Genomic DNA, 18,614 nt, shown 5'->3' with positions numbered 1-18,614 from the left:
CCAGCTAGGTCGACTGGCTGACCGGATAGCTGACACAAAGTCTAGACGGGTCGAAGGGCTGACTTGACGTCTGGCAGGTAAGTAAAGGTAAGTCACTGAAGGGGAGTGACTGTGAGGACGCGTTCCCAGGAAGGGAACTTAGGTGTCGATTCGACTTAGAACTATTTCGGAACTCTAAGTCGAGATCTTGACTAGATTCCGATCTCGGAGAGATGGAATCTAATTAACACTCTTTCTGTTAAACTATAAACTGTGCTAATAATCTGTTTTGCAGGAGATATAAGTGTCTCGGACTAAAGTTTTCTTGTAGGAAGGAAGCTACTGGAAATCAAGGTCCAGGCGCCCGGAGGCAAATTTTATCCCCAACGTCGTTGTGCCACGTGGAGTTCGCTGGTTGGCTCGGCTACGTCACAACTAGGGCACCCTGAAGGTTCCAGGCGCCCCGAACCTTATATATAAGGAGGGTCAAGGCTGGAGTCAGAACAACAACTCTCAATTCAATCTCTGGTGCTCCTGCGACGCTGCAAAAGTTCTCCGGCAAAGTTTTAGTTTATTTTTTCTTTTCTAATTGTCGGATTTTATTTTACTAATTAATTCATGTACCTCAATTCTGTAATTACTATTCAAATTATTAGTAATTGTCCACCGAAATCACCCTTGTGTGCCGGCCTTGGAGTAAGAGTCGCTAAAGGCTCCGAACCAAGTAAATCTCTGTGTCGTCTTTGGCTCGTTTCTTTTTCCGTTGTGCTTAACTCTTTTCGATAAATTTTAATTCGATATTCACCCCCCCCTCCCTCTATCGAATGATCACGATCCAACAAAGAGTACACCGGTGGATGAGAAGAACATACGCGACATTCGAGGGATGAGAAGCAGGAGCGGAAGTCTGCTCGAGGAGAAGGCCAGAAATTGGGTTCGAGTGAGCCCTATTTCGGTTGATCGCAATCACCCAAGCGAACGGAGCAGCGGAAGATCCAAAGGAAAGCTGGAGCTATTTATACGCTGTAGGTAGAGGCCGCCCTCCATGATGTATAGAGGGCTCCCTCCATGATGTATAGAGGGCACCCTCCATGCTTATTGAGGGCGCCTTCGACTCAGTTTTTGTAACCATTTGGCAGCGGATAAAGCTTTATCCGCTGCCTCACTGGGGGCGCCCTCCAAGCCCCTTAGAGGCGTCCTCAAGCAATAGATAAGATTTTTCAGGAGCTATTAAAGGACCCCCTTGACCTAGGAAAGAGACAATAACTTGAGAACAACTACTGTAATCATTTCCTAGAGATTTTCTGAGCTTTTCAAAGAGTGTAAGAGGCTTCTTCGCCTACAGATAAGGAGATATTTCTAGTAGAGCTTTGCAACCGCCTTGGATTAATAACCACCTAGGTTGTAACCAAGTTAAATATATTTGTCTCTTTTATTTTTAATTAGTTATTCATTTTAGTTTATTTCAATTGTGATATTGCTACTAATTTTGATTGGAAAGAAAGGAAAGGTTTTATTTTATACAAATATTGCGTCCTCTCACCGGCCCCACCGTTGCGCCAACAGGTGGTATCAGAGCCCAACCGCCTCAGAAGGACTAATCGTCGACTGAAGCATCAAGATCAAGACGATGGTCGGTACAAGTATTCATTCACCAAAGTTCGACGGAGACTTCGCACAATGGACATGTCAAATGGAGGTATTCTTCAAAATATATTTCAAAATTCTTTTAATAATAAAATATAATTTTACAGTTCCAAAAGACAAAGAAGAATATCAGTGGACGAAGAAGGAGCAAGCAGACTTCATGGCGAACGGTATAGCAGAATTTCATCTGCTCAACGTTCGTCCACCCTAAGAGGTCAATTGAATCGGCAACTACGACTCAACAAAGGAACTTTGGGAGAAGTTCTTGGAACTGCATGAAGGAATTTCCGAAACAAAGCTTGTGAGATGGGGCGTGCTCCAGAATTAACTGACGAACCTCCGGATGGAAGAAGGAGAGTTAGTAGTATAACTACACGGAAGAATCAAGGATCTGATCACCGGACTAACAAACCTTGGAGAAACAGTAATGAATCGGGACGCACAAAGGTATGCCTTAAATGCGTTCCCACGAACACCCGAATGGACAACTATAGTAGACTCCTACTATAATATCCAAGGATCTCGAGGTAAGTACTTTAGAAAGTCTTTTCTATACTTTTGAATTACACGAATCTCGATGCACAGGACAAAGGAAAGGACCAAATCATAACGTTGTCTTAAAAGCAATAACCAACGATTCAGACTCTGAAGAATCAATTGTTGATCACAAAGCAGCCCTAATGGTAAGAAAGTTTAATAAATTTATTAAGTCTAATAAATTTAAATCACAGACAAAGAGGGATTACCAAAATAAAAGGAAGGTCCGATGTTACAATTGCAACAAAGAAGGGCACATCTAAGATGACTGCTTGAAACTGAAGAACAAAGGAAAAGAAAAGAATAAGAAGCCAACTCAATCCAAACATAACCTCAAAGCCACGTGGGATGAGTCGTTATCCTCCGAATCAGAAATTGAAGCATACGCCGGACTAGCCCTAACGGCAATCCATCAAGAAAAAGATGAGACCAGCTCAGAGATGAGCATAGATAAAGGGGAGGATCATCGGAAGAAAGCAGCGATGAAGGGGGAGCATCAGAAATTGAGATAAGTGAGGTATGTTCTCTATCTCCCAAACAGTCCTTTAAATTTATTAAAAGTCTTACTAAAGATTTAGTTAAACTAGAAAAGGAAAATGCTGAATTGAAATTAAATTTAGGAAAAGCATGTCCTTTATAATTGTATGATAATCTAAAATTAGAAAATAAAAAATTGAAAATAGAAATCGAAAAATTGAAAAATGACCATGCATGCTTGAATAACTTTCAAAAATCAAAACTTAGAATTTATGGTAAATTAAATTGGTATATTAGACATCACTAAGGTCAACTTAGAAAATTTTCCAGAGAATATGTAGCTCCCAAATTCTTAGTTAACCCAATAGGAAGAAACCTATATTGGGTTCCAAAGTCTTACTTAGATTAAAACACTTTTCTATGGCTTTCAGAAAAGAATAAATGTTTAAATTCTTTAAAAGGTTTTGTCTAGAAGTGGTTGATGATCCAATAACCAAGAAGGTCTAGTGCATCACCGAAAGCCAATTATTGAATTAGATATTTAATTGACAAACTAATAAACTAGTGAAATTAATTAAGATAATGACTTTCAATGTTTGTCAATTTTTAGAAACCTCCATAAACTAGATTATTTTAAAATTTTGTTTACTTGTTTTTTTTTAAAAAAAAGGTTTTTTAAAAAAACTTAAATTCTCATCTTTTTACCTTATTTTTTGATGTGATCAAAGAGGGAAAAATAGGTACAAGTTTAGGGGAAGTAGGGGAAGTTAGGATTTTTTTATCAAAAATTTGAATTTTGACGAATTTTTTCTAACTCTATCTTATAGGTCAGAACTTTGATAAATCATAATTAGTGTTGCAATTTCTTTTATTGCAAACTTTATACTTAAAATATTTTACTTGCAATTACTACTTGTCTGTTATTACCCTAACTTGAACTTGGGTTGATGCACATCAAAAAGGGGGAGATTGTTGGACCCCGTGGTTGTTTTGATGTGATCAACCAAGTTGGGTTAGGTCCTGTTTGGTTTTTGATCCCTGTGTCTAAGTGTGCAGGAGCTTAGGAGCACAGGAAGTCGAGCGGAAGACGCAGCTAGCGAGTAGGATGGCACGAGAAGGGAGCCGACGGGCTCGGTGCATCCGAGGGATGAAAGGGCTGTGGAAGAGTACACCGGTGGACGAGAAGAACATATGTCGTTCGAGGGACGAGAAGCCAAAGCGAAAGTCTGCTCGAGGAGAAGACCGGAAATTGGGTTCGAGTGAGCCCTATTTCTGTTGGCCGTAATCACCCAAGTGAACGGAGCAGCAGAAGATCGAAAGGAAAGCTGGAGCTATTTATACGCTGCGGGTAGAGGGCGCCCTCCATGCTTATTGAGGGGGCCCTCGACCCAGTCTTTGTAACCGTTTGGCAGTGGATAAAGCTTTATCCGCTGCCTCGCTGGAGGTGCCCTCCAAGCCCCTTGGAGACGCCTTCAAGCAATATATAAGATTTTTCAAGGGCTATAAACATTTATTGAGAACCTACCCATGTAAAGAAACAACAGCCCCTTGAGAACCTACCCTGGACCTAGGAAAGAGACAACAACTTAAGAACAACTACTGTAATCATTTCCTAGAGATTTTTTGAGCTTTTCAAAGAGTGTAAGAGGCTTCTCCGCCTACAGAGAATGAGATATTTCTAGTAGAGTTTTGCAACCGTCTTGGATTAACAACCACCTAGGTTGTAACCAAGTCAAATCTGTTTGTCTCTTTTATTTTAATTAGTTGTTCATTTCAGTTTATTTTAATTGTGATATTGCTACTAATCTTGGTTGGAAAGAAAGGAAAAGTTTTATTTTTTACAGACGCTGCGTCCTCTCACCGGCCCCGCCGCTGCGCCAACAAGTTTTGGCCGACCAAACGGGGCGCCAGGGTGGCGGAATTCAGGTCGAGCGGCCAATCCGCTCGGCCTGACAGTACACTCCTGATGATATCCAGGGATATCCTTTTGGGAGTTGGTGCAGCCGACACCAGGCATAGGCTGCTACAAAATCATACGGCAGAAGTTTCCACTATCACTTGAAAGATATACTCGGCTCGTTAAGGTACTGTGCCAAGGACACTTTACTGACAAATCTTTTCAGAGAAAGCTTTGAGAAGCGTGCTCACTTTGAGAAGTGTGCACGCGCACTACCAGAGCTCTATATAAAGGGGAGTCAAAGCATCAGCGAAGGTATGCAATATTCGTTGTTTGTGCTACAGTTCTTGTTGCTCCGCTTCATTCCTCATCGTCGGTGACTGATTTGAGTGTCGGAAAGCCAATGCCGGGACCCCTTCCCTAGCTCGGCACTGATGTAGTCTGTGTTACAGGTCCGCGTGGAGTCCACAAGAGGTCAGCGTGAGCGTCATATCCTTAACTTTCCGTCTCTTCGATTTTCGGACAGGATCAAATATGAATGTCAGAAATATTCTTCTAAAGATGTTAATTTAACAAAATACAAAGAAATATGTATTCAAAACTCATAATTTTGCAAAAAAAAATTAAAACAATTCTTAATGATGAAAACTATCGTATTAATTTATGTTTAAACTATGGCGGTAAACAAACAGGAAGAAAAAAAATTCATATTAGTTTTTAATATATTTTATTAAAATGAAATGGATTAATAATTCTTTAATAAATTCATCTATATTTATATAAATCTAAAATGAATTTTATTATTTTTAAAAATATTAATTATGTAGGGCTAAATTTAACTTTAGTTAGTAAATTTGACCAATAAAGTATTAAATATTACCAATCAATTATAACTTTAACTATTAAAAAAATAAAATTTACTAAGAATATCCGCAATGCTTTGTTATAACATCCATCATTTCATCAAAAAAAAACATAGGGTATACTGTCACATACTCATTATAACAACTTCCTTCTTTCATCCACATTCTTTTTAACATTAACACTCATTATTTATGGGTCCCACAATCTACTCAATAATTTTAAAATTATATCATATTAAATAAATATATTTTAAATATGTTTTAAAATATTTAAATTATTATTATTTTTTTAATAATAATCTTACTTTTAAAAATATAATTTTATTATTTTTCAAAAATAATATTAATTTTTTAATATATTTATTTAATTTTAAATTTTTTATTTTATAATTTATATTTTTTTTAATAAATAAAATTAAAAATATATATATACACATGGGGTGGCCCAGCCCTGGCCCACCCCATGCATGTTTGAATGTGTTCAATATCCTGAACGCTTTAAGCGATGAACGCCGAGGCGCACCTCCACAACGTAGGATTAATTGTACAGTTACGTTATAACGAGATATTATCATCATTACAATTGTTGTAATCAAACCTAACTTCGACAAAGAATATCAACCAAATCTAATTAACTTTGACAATAAATAATTAAATATTATAAATTTTAATTTTGACCAGTTAAATATTACCGATCAAATCTAACTTTGATCAGTAAAAAATTAAATATTATCGGTTAAATAAATTTTATTAGTAAAAAATTAAATATCATCGGTCAAATTTAATTTGATTAGTAAAAAAATTAAATATTATAAAAAAAATCTAACATTAGCTAGTAAAAATTTATACATTTTTAGTCAAATTTAATTTTGTTCAGTAAAAAATTAATATTACGGTAATTATAATTAATTACTTGTCAAAATTTATTTTGGCCATTAATTTTAAATATTTATAGGTCAAATTTATTTTGGACGGAAAAAATTTATTAGTAATTTTTTTTTTTTTTTTTTTTTTTTTTTTGCCCCTAGTGTCCTTAAGAGAAAATTTTTAAGTTTAACCAATTAAATTTAACTTATTTTCAACGTCTTCATCAAAAATTTATTTTAAATATTACCAGTCAAATTTAACTTTGACCAATTAAATATTACTGATTAAATCTAATTTTGACTGGCAAAAAATTAAATATTACCAGTAAAATAGATTTGATTAGTACAAAATTAAATATTATCGGTCAAATCTAATTTTGGTTAGTAAAAATTTAAATATTACCGAAAAATCTAACATTGGCTAGTAAAAATTTATATATTACCAGCCAAATTTAATTTTAGTCGGTAAAGAAATAATATTACGGTAATTACAATTATTTACTTATCAAAATTTATTTTGGCCAATAATTTTAAATATTTATAGGTCAATTTTATTTTGGACTGAAAAATTTGTCAGTAGACTGAAAAACCTCAACAGGTTGGAATCTACCACTCAAGTGAAACTTTTGTGATGTAATTCACGGAATCTTGTTCGATTTGGGCACTCAGTCCGGGCAAAAATTGAAAGTTGGAGATCTGATTAGGAGTCCTTCGGAAGAAGATTGATCAATTATTTGTTTTGGTAATATTCATTTGATTCTTGAGCTCGATACGACTGTGGTAAAGGTTAATGTCTAAATGTCTAGATCAGCATGTCGTTCAGCTGATTAATCAATAGATGGTGAAACTCATTTGGTTTGATTCTCGCGCAGGCATTTGTCATTATGTTAACGATTTTAAAAAGTGAAATAGGGTTTTGATGAAGACGTGCATGGTGATATTTGGCGAGAAAAGTCCAAGGCGATCCAGGACGACACCAATAATGTAAGAAAGAGTATGGACATTATTAACAACCTACATTTGACTAGGAACGTATCTAATTAATTATATTTCCATCCTGTCATTTTCCATCCTATTGCTTTGGGAATCTAAACCTTAAAGACTTGTCAAAGACTTTGAATTCAAAGTCAAACGCCTTTGCTCCTTCCAATGCAGACCCTAAATTTTTTAATAAATGACATTTTTTAAAGGACACGGTTTCGGAATTTCTTAACTGTGCATTATAGTTTTATATTTTTCAGAGGACGTATTTCTTTCCTAAAATATTTTGGTTAAAAAAATTAAAAGAAAAGTTTCCATGTGATCGTCGGATGGCATTCTGTTGGACCACCGGGCCATTGGCCCTGATCGTGTGGCGGCCTGGCCGTTGGCCGATATTATCATTAGGTATGGTTTTTTATTCCTATGTATTGAGGTAGTTGATATAGTATTTAATCTAATAAAGTTTGTGGTTAATTTTTAATGGATATAAAATATGTCTAAACTTTTTCTATGCAAAAAGTAGCTATGTTAGGATAAAATATCTTCGTTCATAGGATTGGTAGTATTAAACCGTTTCAAATGAGTAATATCATCTTTTGCTCCAATGAAACATGACTTCTTGATGAAGGCCACTTGGATATTACGAGGTTAATCTTACCGATGTGAGGCCAGACCCTACGAATGTAAGACCAAGTGACTAGGTCGAGCAGTCACAGCTAGGTAGTTAGGTCTAGTGATTGTGACTAGGTGGCTAGGTCGAGTGATCGTGACTATGGATGCCAACGAATCGAATCTGTTCATGAGTTTTGCAAGCCAACTTAAAAAATAATTGATTTGTATTCAAAATTTTTGAATTCGAGTCGAACTTGAATAAGTTTGGTAATTTTTTGGAATGAATTTATATTTATAATATTTTATTCGATTATTCATGAATCACTTTACGAGCCGAATTCAAATCGAAGTTTAATTATTTTTACATAATTTTAATTTCAATATCCTCAAATTAAGATTTGAATAATTTGAATCAAACTTTTGAACTATTTGATTTTATTCAAGATTTAAACAATCAAACTAAACTCCAACACGAAACAAAATTATTTATATTTTTAAACTTTAAATCAAATTCATAGATCACATAAATTTATAAATTCGAATTTAAAAAATCAATATTTTCATATTATTCAAATCAATATATTTACACCCTTAGTAGTGGCTAGGTGGCTAAGTTGAGATCGAATGGTCGGGCAACTGCTATGCTAGACTGAGCACTGTGATTGTTTGGCCTACATGAGCAATTAAATTGGACAGTGATTCTCTAATCCAGAATTTTTGAAACTCTACTCATTTATTAGTAGAGTGGCCTATACCTTTAGGATGGTAAACGAGCCGAGCTGAGCCGAGCTTTGGAGTATTCAAGCTTGTTTGATAAGGTAACCGAGCCGAGTTTAAAATGAACCAAGCTTTTGAAATGAGTGTTAAAGCTTGGCTTGGTTTATTTTTGATGAGCTTGAGCTTGTTTGAAGCTTGGCTTGAGCTTGGTTCGTTTAGATGTTATCGAGCTCTCAATTCAAGCTTGGCTTGAGCTTGGTTCGAGCTTGGCTTGAGCTTGGTTCAAGCTTGGTTTGTTTAGATGTTATCGAGCTCTCAATTCAAGCTTGTTTGATTGTTTAAAACTTTCAGTTGTTTGATTGGTTATTGAGCTTGATAATTTAAATTTATTTATTTTATTTTATTATTTATTTAGTATATTAAAAAAAATTTTATTACTGAATATGGTTCATGAACATTGTTCATCAACGTTGTTCATGAACATTGTTCACGAACGTTGTTCACGAACGTAAACGAGCTGAACACATATGTGTTCAAGCTTGTTTGTTTAGCTTAACGAGCTGTTCAAGCTTGTTTGTTTAGTTAATCTTGTGCATATTGAACAAACATAAATAAACTTTTACCAAGTCGAATATCAAACTTGTTCACGAACATTTAGTTCATTTACAGTCCTATATACCTTACCTATTAAACAGGTGGACCCTAATTCATCTCACTAATAAATTGAATAAATTTGCAAGACCTCCCTTAGTCAAAAAGCTCTTAGATCAACAATACGGGGTCGGCAAAAGAATGTTTTATATATTTTTAAAAATTTTAAATAAGGAGGATATTTGAAAAAAAAAAAAGTATGTATTTTTAGAAAAATATGAAAGTGCAGTGGGTCTTTTTAAAAAAATAGAAAAATTTGAGTGTTTCCTCTTGAATAAAAAGTCGACTTCCAAAAGACTAGCATTGTGGCCAGCGATGCTCCTAAAGACTTGTTTCTTCCTTCTCCTCTTCTTCTTCTTCCTTCTGCAGATCGTTGCTGCTTCCTTTGATGGTTTCCTCTTCAATGGCTTCCGAGGCTCAAACCTTACTCTCGAAGGCCTTGCAACCATAACTACGACTGGTCTCTTGATGCTCACCAACACGACCAAGGAGATCACCGGCCACGCCTTTCACCCATCCAAGTTCGACTTCAGGAATCCCTCTGATGGCTCCGTCTTCTCCTTCTCCACCACCTTTGTCTTCGGCATCGTCTCCGTCGACCCCAACCTCAGCGGCCATGGCATCGTCTTCATCATCTCCCCCACCGAGGACTTCTCCAGCGCCATCGGAAGCCAATACCTGGGCCTCTTCAACCTCAGCAGCAACGGCGAGTCCTCCAACCATATCTTCGGCGTCGAGCTCGACACCATCCTCAACCCGGAGTTCCGGGACGTCAACGAAAACCATGTCGGAGTCGACGTCAACGGCCTGAGGTCCAACATCTCCAACCCTGCCGGGTACTATCCCGACGACGGCCGACCTTTCAACAACTTAACCCTCCGGAGCGGCCGAGTGATGCAAGTTTGGGTTGACTACGACGGCAAGGAGAGGCGAGTTGATGTCACCTTAGCTCCGGCGCGGATGGACAAACCAAAGAAGCCTCTTTTGTCTACCAAAATTGATCTCGGCGGAGTTCTGATGGATTCCATGTTCGTGGGCTTCGCCTCTTCCACCGGGCCTTTCTTGACGTCTCATTACATTCTGGGTTGGAGCTTCAGCGTCAACGGCACGGCTCAAGCTCTGGACTTCTCCTTGCTGCCTTCGCTCCCTCGCACGGAATCGAGTAACCGATCCGTGCTCTTCGATGTCTTGCTGCCTTTAGCTTCCGCTATCTTTGTTCTGGTCGCCATCGCCGTCGCTCTGTTGATCGTGAGGAGGAAGATGAAGTACGCAGAGGAACTAGAGGAGTGGGAGATGGATTACAGCTCCCATCGGTTCTCCTACAAGGATTTGCACAGAGCGACGAGAGGTTTCCGGGACAAGGAGTTGCTTGGGATCGGCGGTTTCGGGAGGGTCTACAAAGGCGTGCTTCCGAGATCTGGATCGGAGATCGCCGTGAAAAGAGTGTCCCATGAGTCGAGACAGGGGATGAGGGAGTTCATCGCAGAGGTGGTGAGTCTCGGCCGGCTCTGCCACCGGAATTTGGTGCCGTTGCTAGGGTACTGCCGCCGGAAACGTGAGCTCCTCCTCGTCTACGACTACATGCGCAACGGTAGCCTCGACAAGTTCCTCCATGACTCCGGCAAGCCGGTGCTGAGCTGGGCGGCGCGGTTAAAGATCATCAAAGGCGTGGCGGCGGGACTTCTCTACCTCCACCAAGATTGGGAGCAGGTCGTCATCCACAGGGACATCAAGGCCAGCAACGTGCTGCTCGACGAGGAATTCAACGCGAGGTTGGGAGATTTCGGGCTTGCAAGATTGTACGATCATGGCGCTGATCTGACATCCACCAACGTGGTTGGCACCATGGGGTACCTCGCGCCGGAGCTCGCTCGGACCGGAAAGCCCTCGACCGCGGCCGACGTCTTTGCGTTCGGTACGTTCGTGCTGGAGGTCGTCTGTGGCCGGCGGCCGGTGAGCTCCTCGACGGAGGAGCAGGTGGTTCTGGTGGATTGGGTTGTGGAGAACTGGCGAACGGGGTCGATTACGTCGACAAGGGACGCGAGGATGGGGGTGGAGGAGTACGAGGCCGAGGAGGTGGAGTTGGCGCTGAAGGTCGGGCTTCTGTGCTCGCACCCGTTGCCGGCGGCCAGGCCGAGCATAAGGCAGACGATGCGGTATCTGGAAGGTGAGGAGCCGCTGCCGGATCTATCACCGACGTACATGAGCTTCAGTGTTCTTGCGATGCTTCATAATGACGGCTTCGATGATTACCTAATGTCTTTTCCTTCGACGGCCACGGCGTCAGTGTCGGCGAAGTCGGTGGCGACTGCATCCAGTGTGTATGTTTCAGGTCGATAAGAGAGAGTTTTCGATGACCGTGATTTGAAGTTTAGGAAATCAAGTCAAAGATTTAGGGTGTCGAACTTCATCAAGATTTTGATAGATTGTTGCCAGTCAGGGATTTACTATGCCCACTTTGGTTCAGCATGTACAAATTGGCAAAGGAACTACTGATGCCCTTATAAATAGTTCTGCAACAAAACTACTATTTCACAATTACAACGAATGGGCGATCAGTTGCCCTTGTGCTAACAATAAAAGCAAGAATTATATGCTTGAGAACATATTCTCCTTAAGCGACTCATATAAACACAGTTTTGTTTTTAGAGCCAGCGTGAAATTTTTACTAGGAGGAGCAGCAAGATGATGCGGCAACTGGTTTGTTATCGAGCCTACCAGGTAGAGTCATTCCTTGAGGGTTCTGTACTGGCTTCACTTGTGTTAGTCTTTTTGCTGAAAGACAACCACCCAAAAAGTGTTAGTTATACGTGATGAAAGTAATTTCAATGGCACGCTGTTATGCGACAAACATAGGCTCCATGCTTTCATGTACATGACTAAAAAACTTACCGATCTCATAGAATATGTTATTAACATTAATTGCTGTTTTGGCTGAAGTTTCCATGAAGAAAAGACCATTCTCCTGTGCATACGTCTGTGCTTCCTGCAATTTATGCCACTCCATCTTCAATATAGGAGGAAATGAAGATTTGAAAAGTCACCAAAAAAATATATCCTAGACTGCACAAACAAACAAGCTACTCCAGCAAATAGCATCTACATTAGAAGACCTAATTCTGGAATAAGCTTTTGTAGTAAAATGGAGACATTATTTTATCTCCGCCCAAGTAAAAGGATCAGCACCTAAGACGGATGTGGACTTCTTGGTGCAAAAGAAACACACTAAAAATTGTGTTAAAGGACCCCCCAAATGAGGAATTTATATGGTCCAAAATGGCATTCTTGTCGGTGACTGAACTTGTTATGTTTGTGTTCACAGATTACCTTTCACCAAATCCAGGGAGTTCAGCCCTTGTACATACATTCATAGTGGACGAATTACCTTTCTTTCTATCATATTGATAGCAGAACATGTGCATCAGGTGATTGGAGGGAATTCTGGTAAACAGCAATCAACAAGGTTGCTTTGAGTTTTAGCGAATAAACATGCTTTCCATTGGAGGCCAGAGAATTTTGATGGACAGCGTGCTCAATCACTCATCAGCTACCAAACAGGTGTGGCCTTGTTCCTAAAATGAGTGATCTTTGAGATGGACAAGATTTAAGGCACTTTTCTATGGCAACATGGTGCTGAAAAATCCTCTGCTGAAACTTAGCTAACTGGAGCCTTGTTACTAGACCGTTGCAGGAAAGTGGTTTGGGTATTTTGAATTTGGAATTCTATTATAATCTCATCTCTTCTTTGTTCTCGGTAACGTTTTGAAAAGCAGATTATGCAGTAGGCAGATTTGAACAGGTCAGCTTTGCCTAGGGGCTAGGCCCCCTACTAAGCAGGTCTTTTAAAATGGAGGACCAAAGGAATCATCCTAGGTGCCTGAATCCCGAATCCTCAATTTCTCTCGAGTCACTACAACATAATTCCTCTACTGCTCCTGACCCTTTGGTGTACCTACGCACTACTCCGCTGCTCCCATCCTGCGGTTTAACTTTCAGCTTCTTATTCCCCACAATAACAGCAAAAATCATGCCTGACACCTCTTCACACCCGATGCTCCTTATGACAACAGTAGCAACAATAACACCTCTTTTCTAAAAAGGGTAGCCTGATACACTTGTGAATGCGGGGTCCCGGGGAAAGGATAGTACACAACCTTATCTTGTTTTACAAGAGATTGTTTTCAACCCATGACCTCTAGGTCACATGACAACAACTTTACTATTGCGCCAAAGCTCCCCTTTAATAACCCCTCTTCTCTAGCTAATATTTTTCTCCTTACTCTTGGCTATTTTTTCTCTAGGTTTTGTTGATGTTAGGAATAAGAATGATAACTGAAATGGTGACGCCCAATATAATTAAATACTGAGATAATCAGTATTTGATCTGGAAAATACTGAGATGATCAGCAAATATCAATGGTGAGATGAACCGTCTTTGAATATTCAATGTGTTTTGGTCAAATATCTTGAAAAGTATTTGATTATATTGGTATTCAATCAGTATCTTACTATTTTATTAAAATTCTCCCCCCCCCCCCTTACTAACTAATTTTGGTGAAGCCTAAAATGAATCTACGTTAATATCTTTTTTTCTATTCACACTAAAAATAATTCCAAGAATTATTAGTAATTTCACAAGCGAAACAATCAGTGATTTAGAGTTCGAGACTCGACTGCGGCATATTATTATGAATTTTTCTCATCATTAATTTTTTCTGGTTGTTTTATATAAAAAAATATAGTTCTCTTTAGTCCCACATCTTAGAATTGACAACACTATGATCAAAGAAACTTCTATAAATATTTTAGGCCGACAATGTTAAAAAATATACTTTTCTTAATTTTTTTTACTAAGATAAGTATAATATTAAATTAAATTAATTTTTTTCATAGGGAAGCCGTAAGGGTGACACTCGAAAATCCAAACAATTCGGATTTTCAAAGACCCAAATAATTCAGATTTTCAAAAGTCAAGTACTTTACCCTAATGACTCTACTTTAGTATTTTAATACTAAAATGCTTTAATTAATATAATTTCATTATAAAGGGTCAATGTGATTTCAATGTATTATATTACACACGCGACGCGTGTGCACGATCACTAGTGTTCATTAAATATCTTGATCACTAGTGTTCATTAAATATCTTGAAAGGTATTTAACTATATTACTACCTTCTTAGCTTAAAACTTCAAATTCATGTGATAAATAGTAAATCCTTATTTTAATAATATTTTAACATGAGTCGCCTAGGGGCCGACCTCCTACTGCCTAGGAGTGCTTTTGAATACCTTAGTTCTCCATTGTGGAAAGTTGTATCTGAAACTAAAAACCAACCTAGTAAGCTATCATTAATGAACTCATTTCTTTACAAGTGACTGGACTGAGATTGTACCAACTTGGTCTTCATTGGGAAAGACCTCAAAGTGAGATTCCTTTAAAAGAAAGATCAATGATGGAAACGGAACAAAATTCCAGTGGGATAATTGGACAGGAAATATTAGTCTTATGCATGATTTTCTATAGTTATTTGAATGAACAGTGCTGAAATAGAAACATTGGTGATTTCTGAACCAAAAAGAGAATGGATCTGGGTCTGCAATTTTCTGTTGTTGTTCCAGAAGAGTGTCTACTAAAGCTTTATGAAAGAGCTGCATTCGTTCCTTCATTAGTGAGAAGCTCTTATCAATTTTCTGGAGATTGAACTATATTGGTAGTTATGGTACTAAAAGTGCATTCTATTTCTTCTTCCATTGGTATCAGGAAATTGTTCTATGAACCATTTGGTATTCTCTCGCATTTAAACAGAGAAAAAAATATAACCTGGTTGTACTACCAGCTAATAGACTCTTTGTCTTCATGTCATACTTATATGAGTACTTTCAGGTAAGTACAATATTAGTCATCCTCTTTTTTTTTTTTAATGTGTATCAGGTGAATCTCAATGAAATTAAGAATAATAAGCTGAATACATCTTAAAAATTATAATATCTACTATAATGGATAAGGCATCGCCAAGAGTTTCTTACCTCAGCTGAAACCTGTCTAGCTTCCAACAGATCAGCTTTGTTACCAGCAAGAGCAACAATGGTATTTGGGCTACCTGAAACAGGATAAAGTTTCTCCACATAAGAATAGAGATACACTAATTAACAATGGTATATACTTTTGATTTTTGTAAACATCACAATGATAATAACACCACAAAAATAGTGGATTTATTTTATCACAAGCTCTCCTCTTATAATGTCATCTTAGTTTCTAGATCACAAGAAGCAAGAATATCCAGAATGAAATCCCTCTTATAAAGCAGACAGACCCACCCAGAAGTGATATTAAAGGATACTACATCAGCTGAAGTTAATGAATAATGAGAAATTGAGTCACATTGACCATTCAATCATGGAAAAAAATGAACTCTAACCACATCAACTATCAAAACTGAACAAATTAAATGCTACCTTGGGCCTGAAGTTCTTGAACCCACTTCTTCGCTCGAGTAAAGGTAGCCTGCAAAATGGATGAGATGATGTTTAACACAGAATTTTGAGTCTTCTTTTGAGAATACAACCAATGCATGCTTTTGCATTAGTTTGAACTTTAGAAATAATAAGTTAATATCTAATAAGTTAATATCTATGTTAAAGTTTCTTATGGGAGGAACAACTTCAGAACCATTATGTTAGATTTTGACCATACTGCATTGCTTTAAAATATCATAAATTTACTATACAAATCTCTTAGTATTTTCATGATACTTGATAAGTAATATAATTAGGAGGGAAGCTACTTATATTAACTAAATAGATAATAAATGAATAAAGCTTCAATAGTCTTGTGAACAATTGATCTTCTCATCTCCAGATAGCAATGGCCTCAAGCTTGCAGTTACAATAATCACATACCATGAAGAGCCTTCTAATTAGGTACAAAGACTCATCCAAAAGTTTCTTTAGTCAAAACAAATATAACCAAACTAGATGATTCTGAGATCAAGGAAGATGTGATTATCTAACTGCAATAATTTGTCTACTGAATTGACCACATAGACTTGTTTTTTATTCCTTTTTTAAAGTTAACCAAGACAAAAGACAAAATTCTCTTGGTCTAGTGTTACTGCAAGTAAACTACAAAATCTTGATGAATAACCAATTAAATGGGAATCAGGGGATTTCCCTCCTATTAAAGTCTTTTGAAAAAAAATAAGTAAAGTGCACATCTTCCATCATAATTATTGCAAGTCATAAAATACAAGTAGCATATCTCAAATGATACCAAACACTGGTTAAAAGATTTGCCCAATGTGATATAATGATGGACCTAGGTTAGCTATGGATGTGTAATAACCATAAAAGAAAGTCATCTATATGTGGTTGCCTTAATGCCTTAGAACAAATTTAATATATGCTTACAAGTTAGTGCTATGTAGGTTTTCAAAAGGCACCAGAGTTTCCTATTTTCCTACTCAGAGTAAGTTCCAAAACAAAGCACAATGCTTACAATTTGCAGAATTCTCAAAATCTTAGATTTTTTTTTTCAACGTTTATGATTTTTCTTCATTCATGAATCAAAGTTCTTAAAGAAAAAAAGGCGAAATATATGTTACTAAGTGAGTTGGTTACTAGAAGCATAATGCATTTTCTCTTATGTGCATGAGAAATAATAATGGCTGTGAGAAACCATTTTTATCCCAGATTTATTTCGTAGCAGTTCAGCACTATTGATACCATAATAAGAAATGCTTTGACTGATCTTGGAATTATGAAATTGATTTTATTTACAAGTAAAAAAAGTAACAATAATAAGTAATCACATCTTGTAAGTTGTTTAATAAAGACCTCAGAAATCTGTTATGTCCTTGCAAATGGAAAAATTGGCCATTGGTAGCTGAAGTTAGGAGACATAACCTTAAAGTTTCACGTCTTGGTACATGGTTTCCAATGAAATTATCATCCACACTATTTTCCAAATGGCTTTTGAATATAACCATCTTGGTTTACACAATATATGAAGTTTTCATAATTTGATCAAACAATAATGTTGTAGAAGCAAAGAAAAATCATGTAATACCCTATTTCACTAAGTTCACATTTAGAAGGTCGAATAAAGATGTTATAATATTTGAAAGTCCAGTAGTTAGGTCAAATAAGTTATGATGCTATTTCACTAACCGCATTTGTTATATCGTAGACAACCACAGCAGCTGCAGCTCCTCTGTAGTACATAGGGGCCAAGCTATGGTACCTCTCTTGTCCAGCAGTATCCCAAATCTCAAATTTCACTGATTCATCATTGACAGCGACTACTTGCGAAAAGAATGCAGCACCTATGGTTGATTCCTGCAGAATCAAAGCATCCAAATCATAACTCCCAAGGTGAAAACTCTATGGTTCCTATTAAAATTACAAATCCCATGACACAGCTAGCAATGGAACAAGAGTCACAGAATGCAACACTAACCTGGAATTCAACAAACTGGCCTTTCACAAACCGCAATACGAGACTCGACTTTCCAGTGGCCACATCTCCAAGAAGGACCTAATAAATACAACCAATAGGTAAGAAATTTATAATACACAACATGATTACATACTAACAAAGTAAAATAGCAAAATTTATCTGAGAGGAAAAAGTAGAAGAAAAGTTTTACTAAACGGTGAATACAAGACAAACGATAAATGTAATTTTTTAAAAAATATAATCCCACCTTCATCAAAGATTGATGTGGAATCGGTGTGCAAAGTTGCAGGACATGATCAATAACAGAAACAAAAATCACGAACAAAGAAATAGGCGAATTGATTCGAGGAAATCATACAGTAAAATTTCATAAATTTCTAAACCGAAAGAAAAATGGCCACAGAAGTCAACCTATGAATTCACAAATAAGGGATTTTGAAAATACCATACAACCAACGACACCAAAAAAAAGTAGGGATAATGCGCTGAACAGATTACCAATTTCGCGTTCTTGATCTGGTTGCTTGCGGCAGCCGCCATCGCACGAAGATCGGAATCTGGAAAACGTAATCCCAAACCAAGATTGCGCGAACCTTCCTTCGCGGTGGGTCGACAGCTGATGAAGGTTGAGTCGGTGTGAACGACTCGGGACCTATAAAGGAAAGCAATTTCCAGTGATCCTGCGGCGCAGCCATTCTTTTCATGTACCGCTCCCGATCATACAATCGGAACCGTTGGTTTGACGGACCATTTCTTCCTAAAAGGACTACCGATTCAGATTTTGTTTAGGGACTAAATACAACTTACCGTGTCATCAATATATTTATTGATAATATTTCTAAAATTTATAATTAATTTATTTTATTAAATTTAAATAATTATTTTTATTGCACGTATTCTCCTAAAAGTTTTATTATTTTTATTTAT

At 37.3% G+C, this 18,614-nt stretch overlaps 2 protein-coding genes across 2 annotated transcripts; one reads left to right on the top strand and one right to left on the bottom strand.

Moving 5' to 3' along the window:
• The first annotated feature begins 9,505 nt into the window (after nt 1-9,505).
• Nucleotides 9,506-11,751, top strand: LOC122027618 (L-type lectin-domain containing receptor kinase SIT2-like). Its single transcript, XM_042586611.1, has one exon. It carries the CDS (start codon nt 9,543-9,545, stop codon nt 11,565-11,567), a length of 2,025 nt encoding a protein of 674 aa, XP_042442545.1. The 5' UTR covers nt 9,506-9,542; the 3' UTR covers nt 11,568-11,751.
• On the bottom strand, nt 11,699-18,309 carry LOC122027627 (ras-related protein Rab5A-like). The gene is made up of 7 exons (XM_042586622.1): nt 18,186-18,309; nt 17,688-17,765; nt 17,399-17,566; nt 15,689-15,737; nt 15,257-15,330; nt 12,120-12,213; nt 11,699-12,002 (listed from the first exon to the last, which is right to left on the bottom strand). The coding sequence occupies exons 1-7, from the start codon at nt 18,225-18,227 to the stop codon at nt 11,896-11,898; spliced, it is 612 nt and encodes a 203-aa protein (XP_042442556.1). The 5' UTR covers nt 18,228-18,309; the 3' UTR covers nt 11,699-11,895.
• Between the last annotated feature and the right edge of the window lie 305 nt (nt 18,310-18,614).

This window comes from Zingiber officinale, chromosome 1A, assembly GCF_018446385.1.
Source record: "Zingiber officinale cultivar Zhangliang chromosome 1A, Zo_v1.1, whole genome shotgun sequence".
NCBI classification, from domain to species: domain Eukaryota; kingdom Viridiplantae; phylum Streptophyta; class Magnoliopsida; order Zingiberales; family Zingiberaceae; genus Zingiber; species Zingiber officinale.
Note: the sequence above shows the minus strand (reverse complement) of the source record. Positions and strands in the feature narration are given on the sequence as shown.

What these genes read in the sequence shown, in the direction of transcription:
- LOC122027618 (XM_042586611.1), top strand. Translation starts at nt 9,543, where the DNA reads ATGCTCCTAAAGACTTGTTTCTTCCTTCTCCTCTTCTTCTTCTTCCTT.
- LOC122027627 (XM_042586622.1), bottom strand. Translation starts at nt 18,227, where the DNA reads ATGGCGGCTGCCGCAAGCAACCAGATCAAGAACGCGAAATTG. An exon ending in AGATCAAGAACGCGAAATTG is followed by an intron (nt 17,766 to 18,185) that starts GTAATCTGTTCA and finishes TGTATTTATTAG; the next exon opens with GTCCTTCTTGGAGATGTGGC. An exon ending in GCCAGTTTGTTGAATTCCAG is followed by an intron (nt 17,567 to 17,687) that starts GTTAGTGTTGCA and finishes TTGATTCTGCAG; the next exon opens with GAATCAACCATAGGTGCTGC.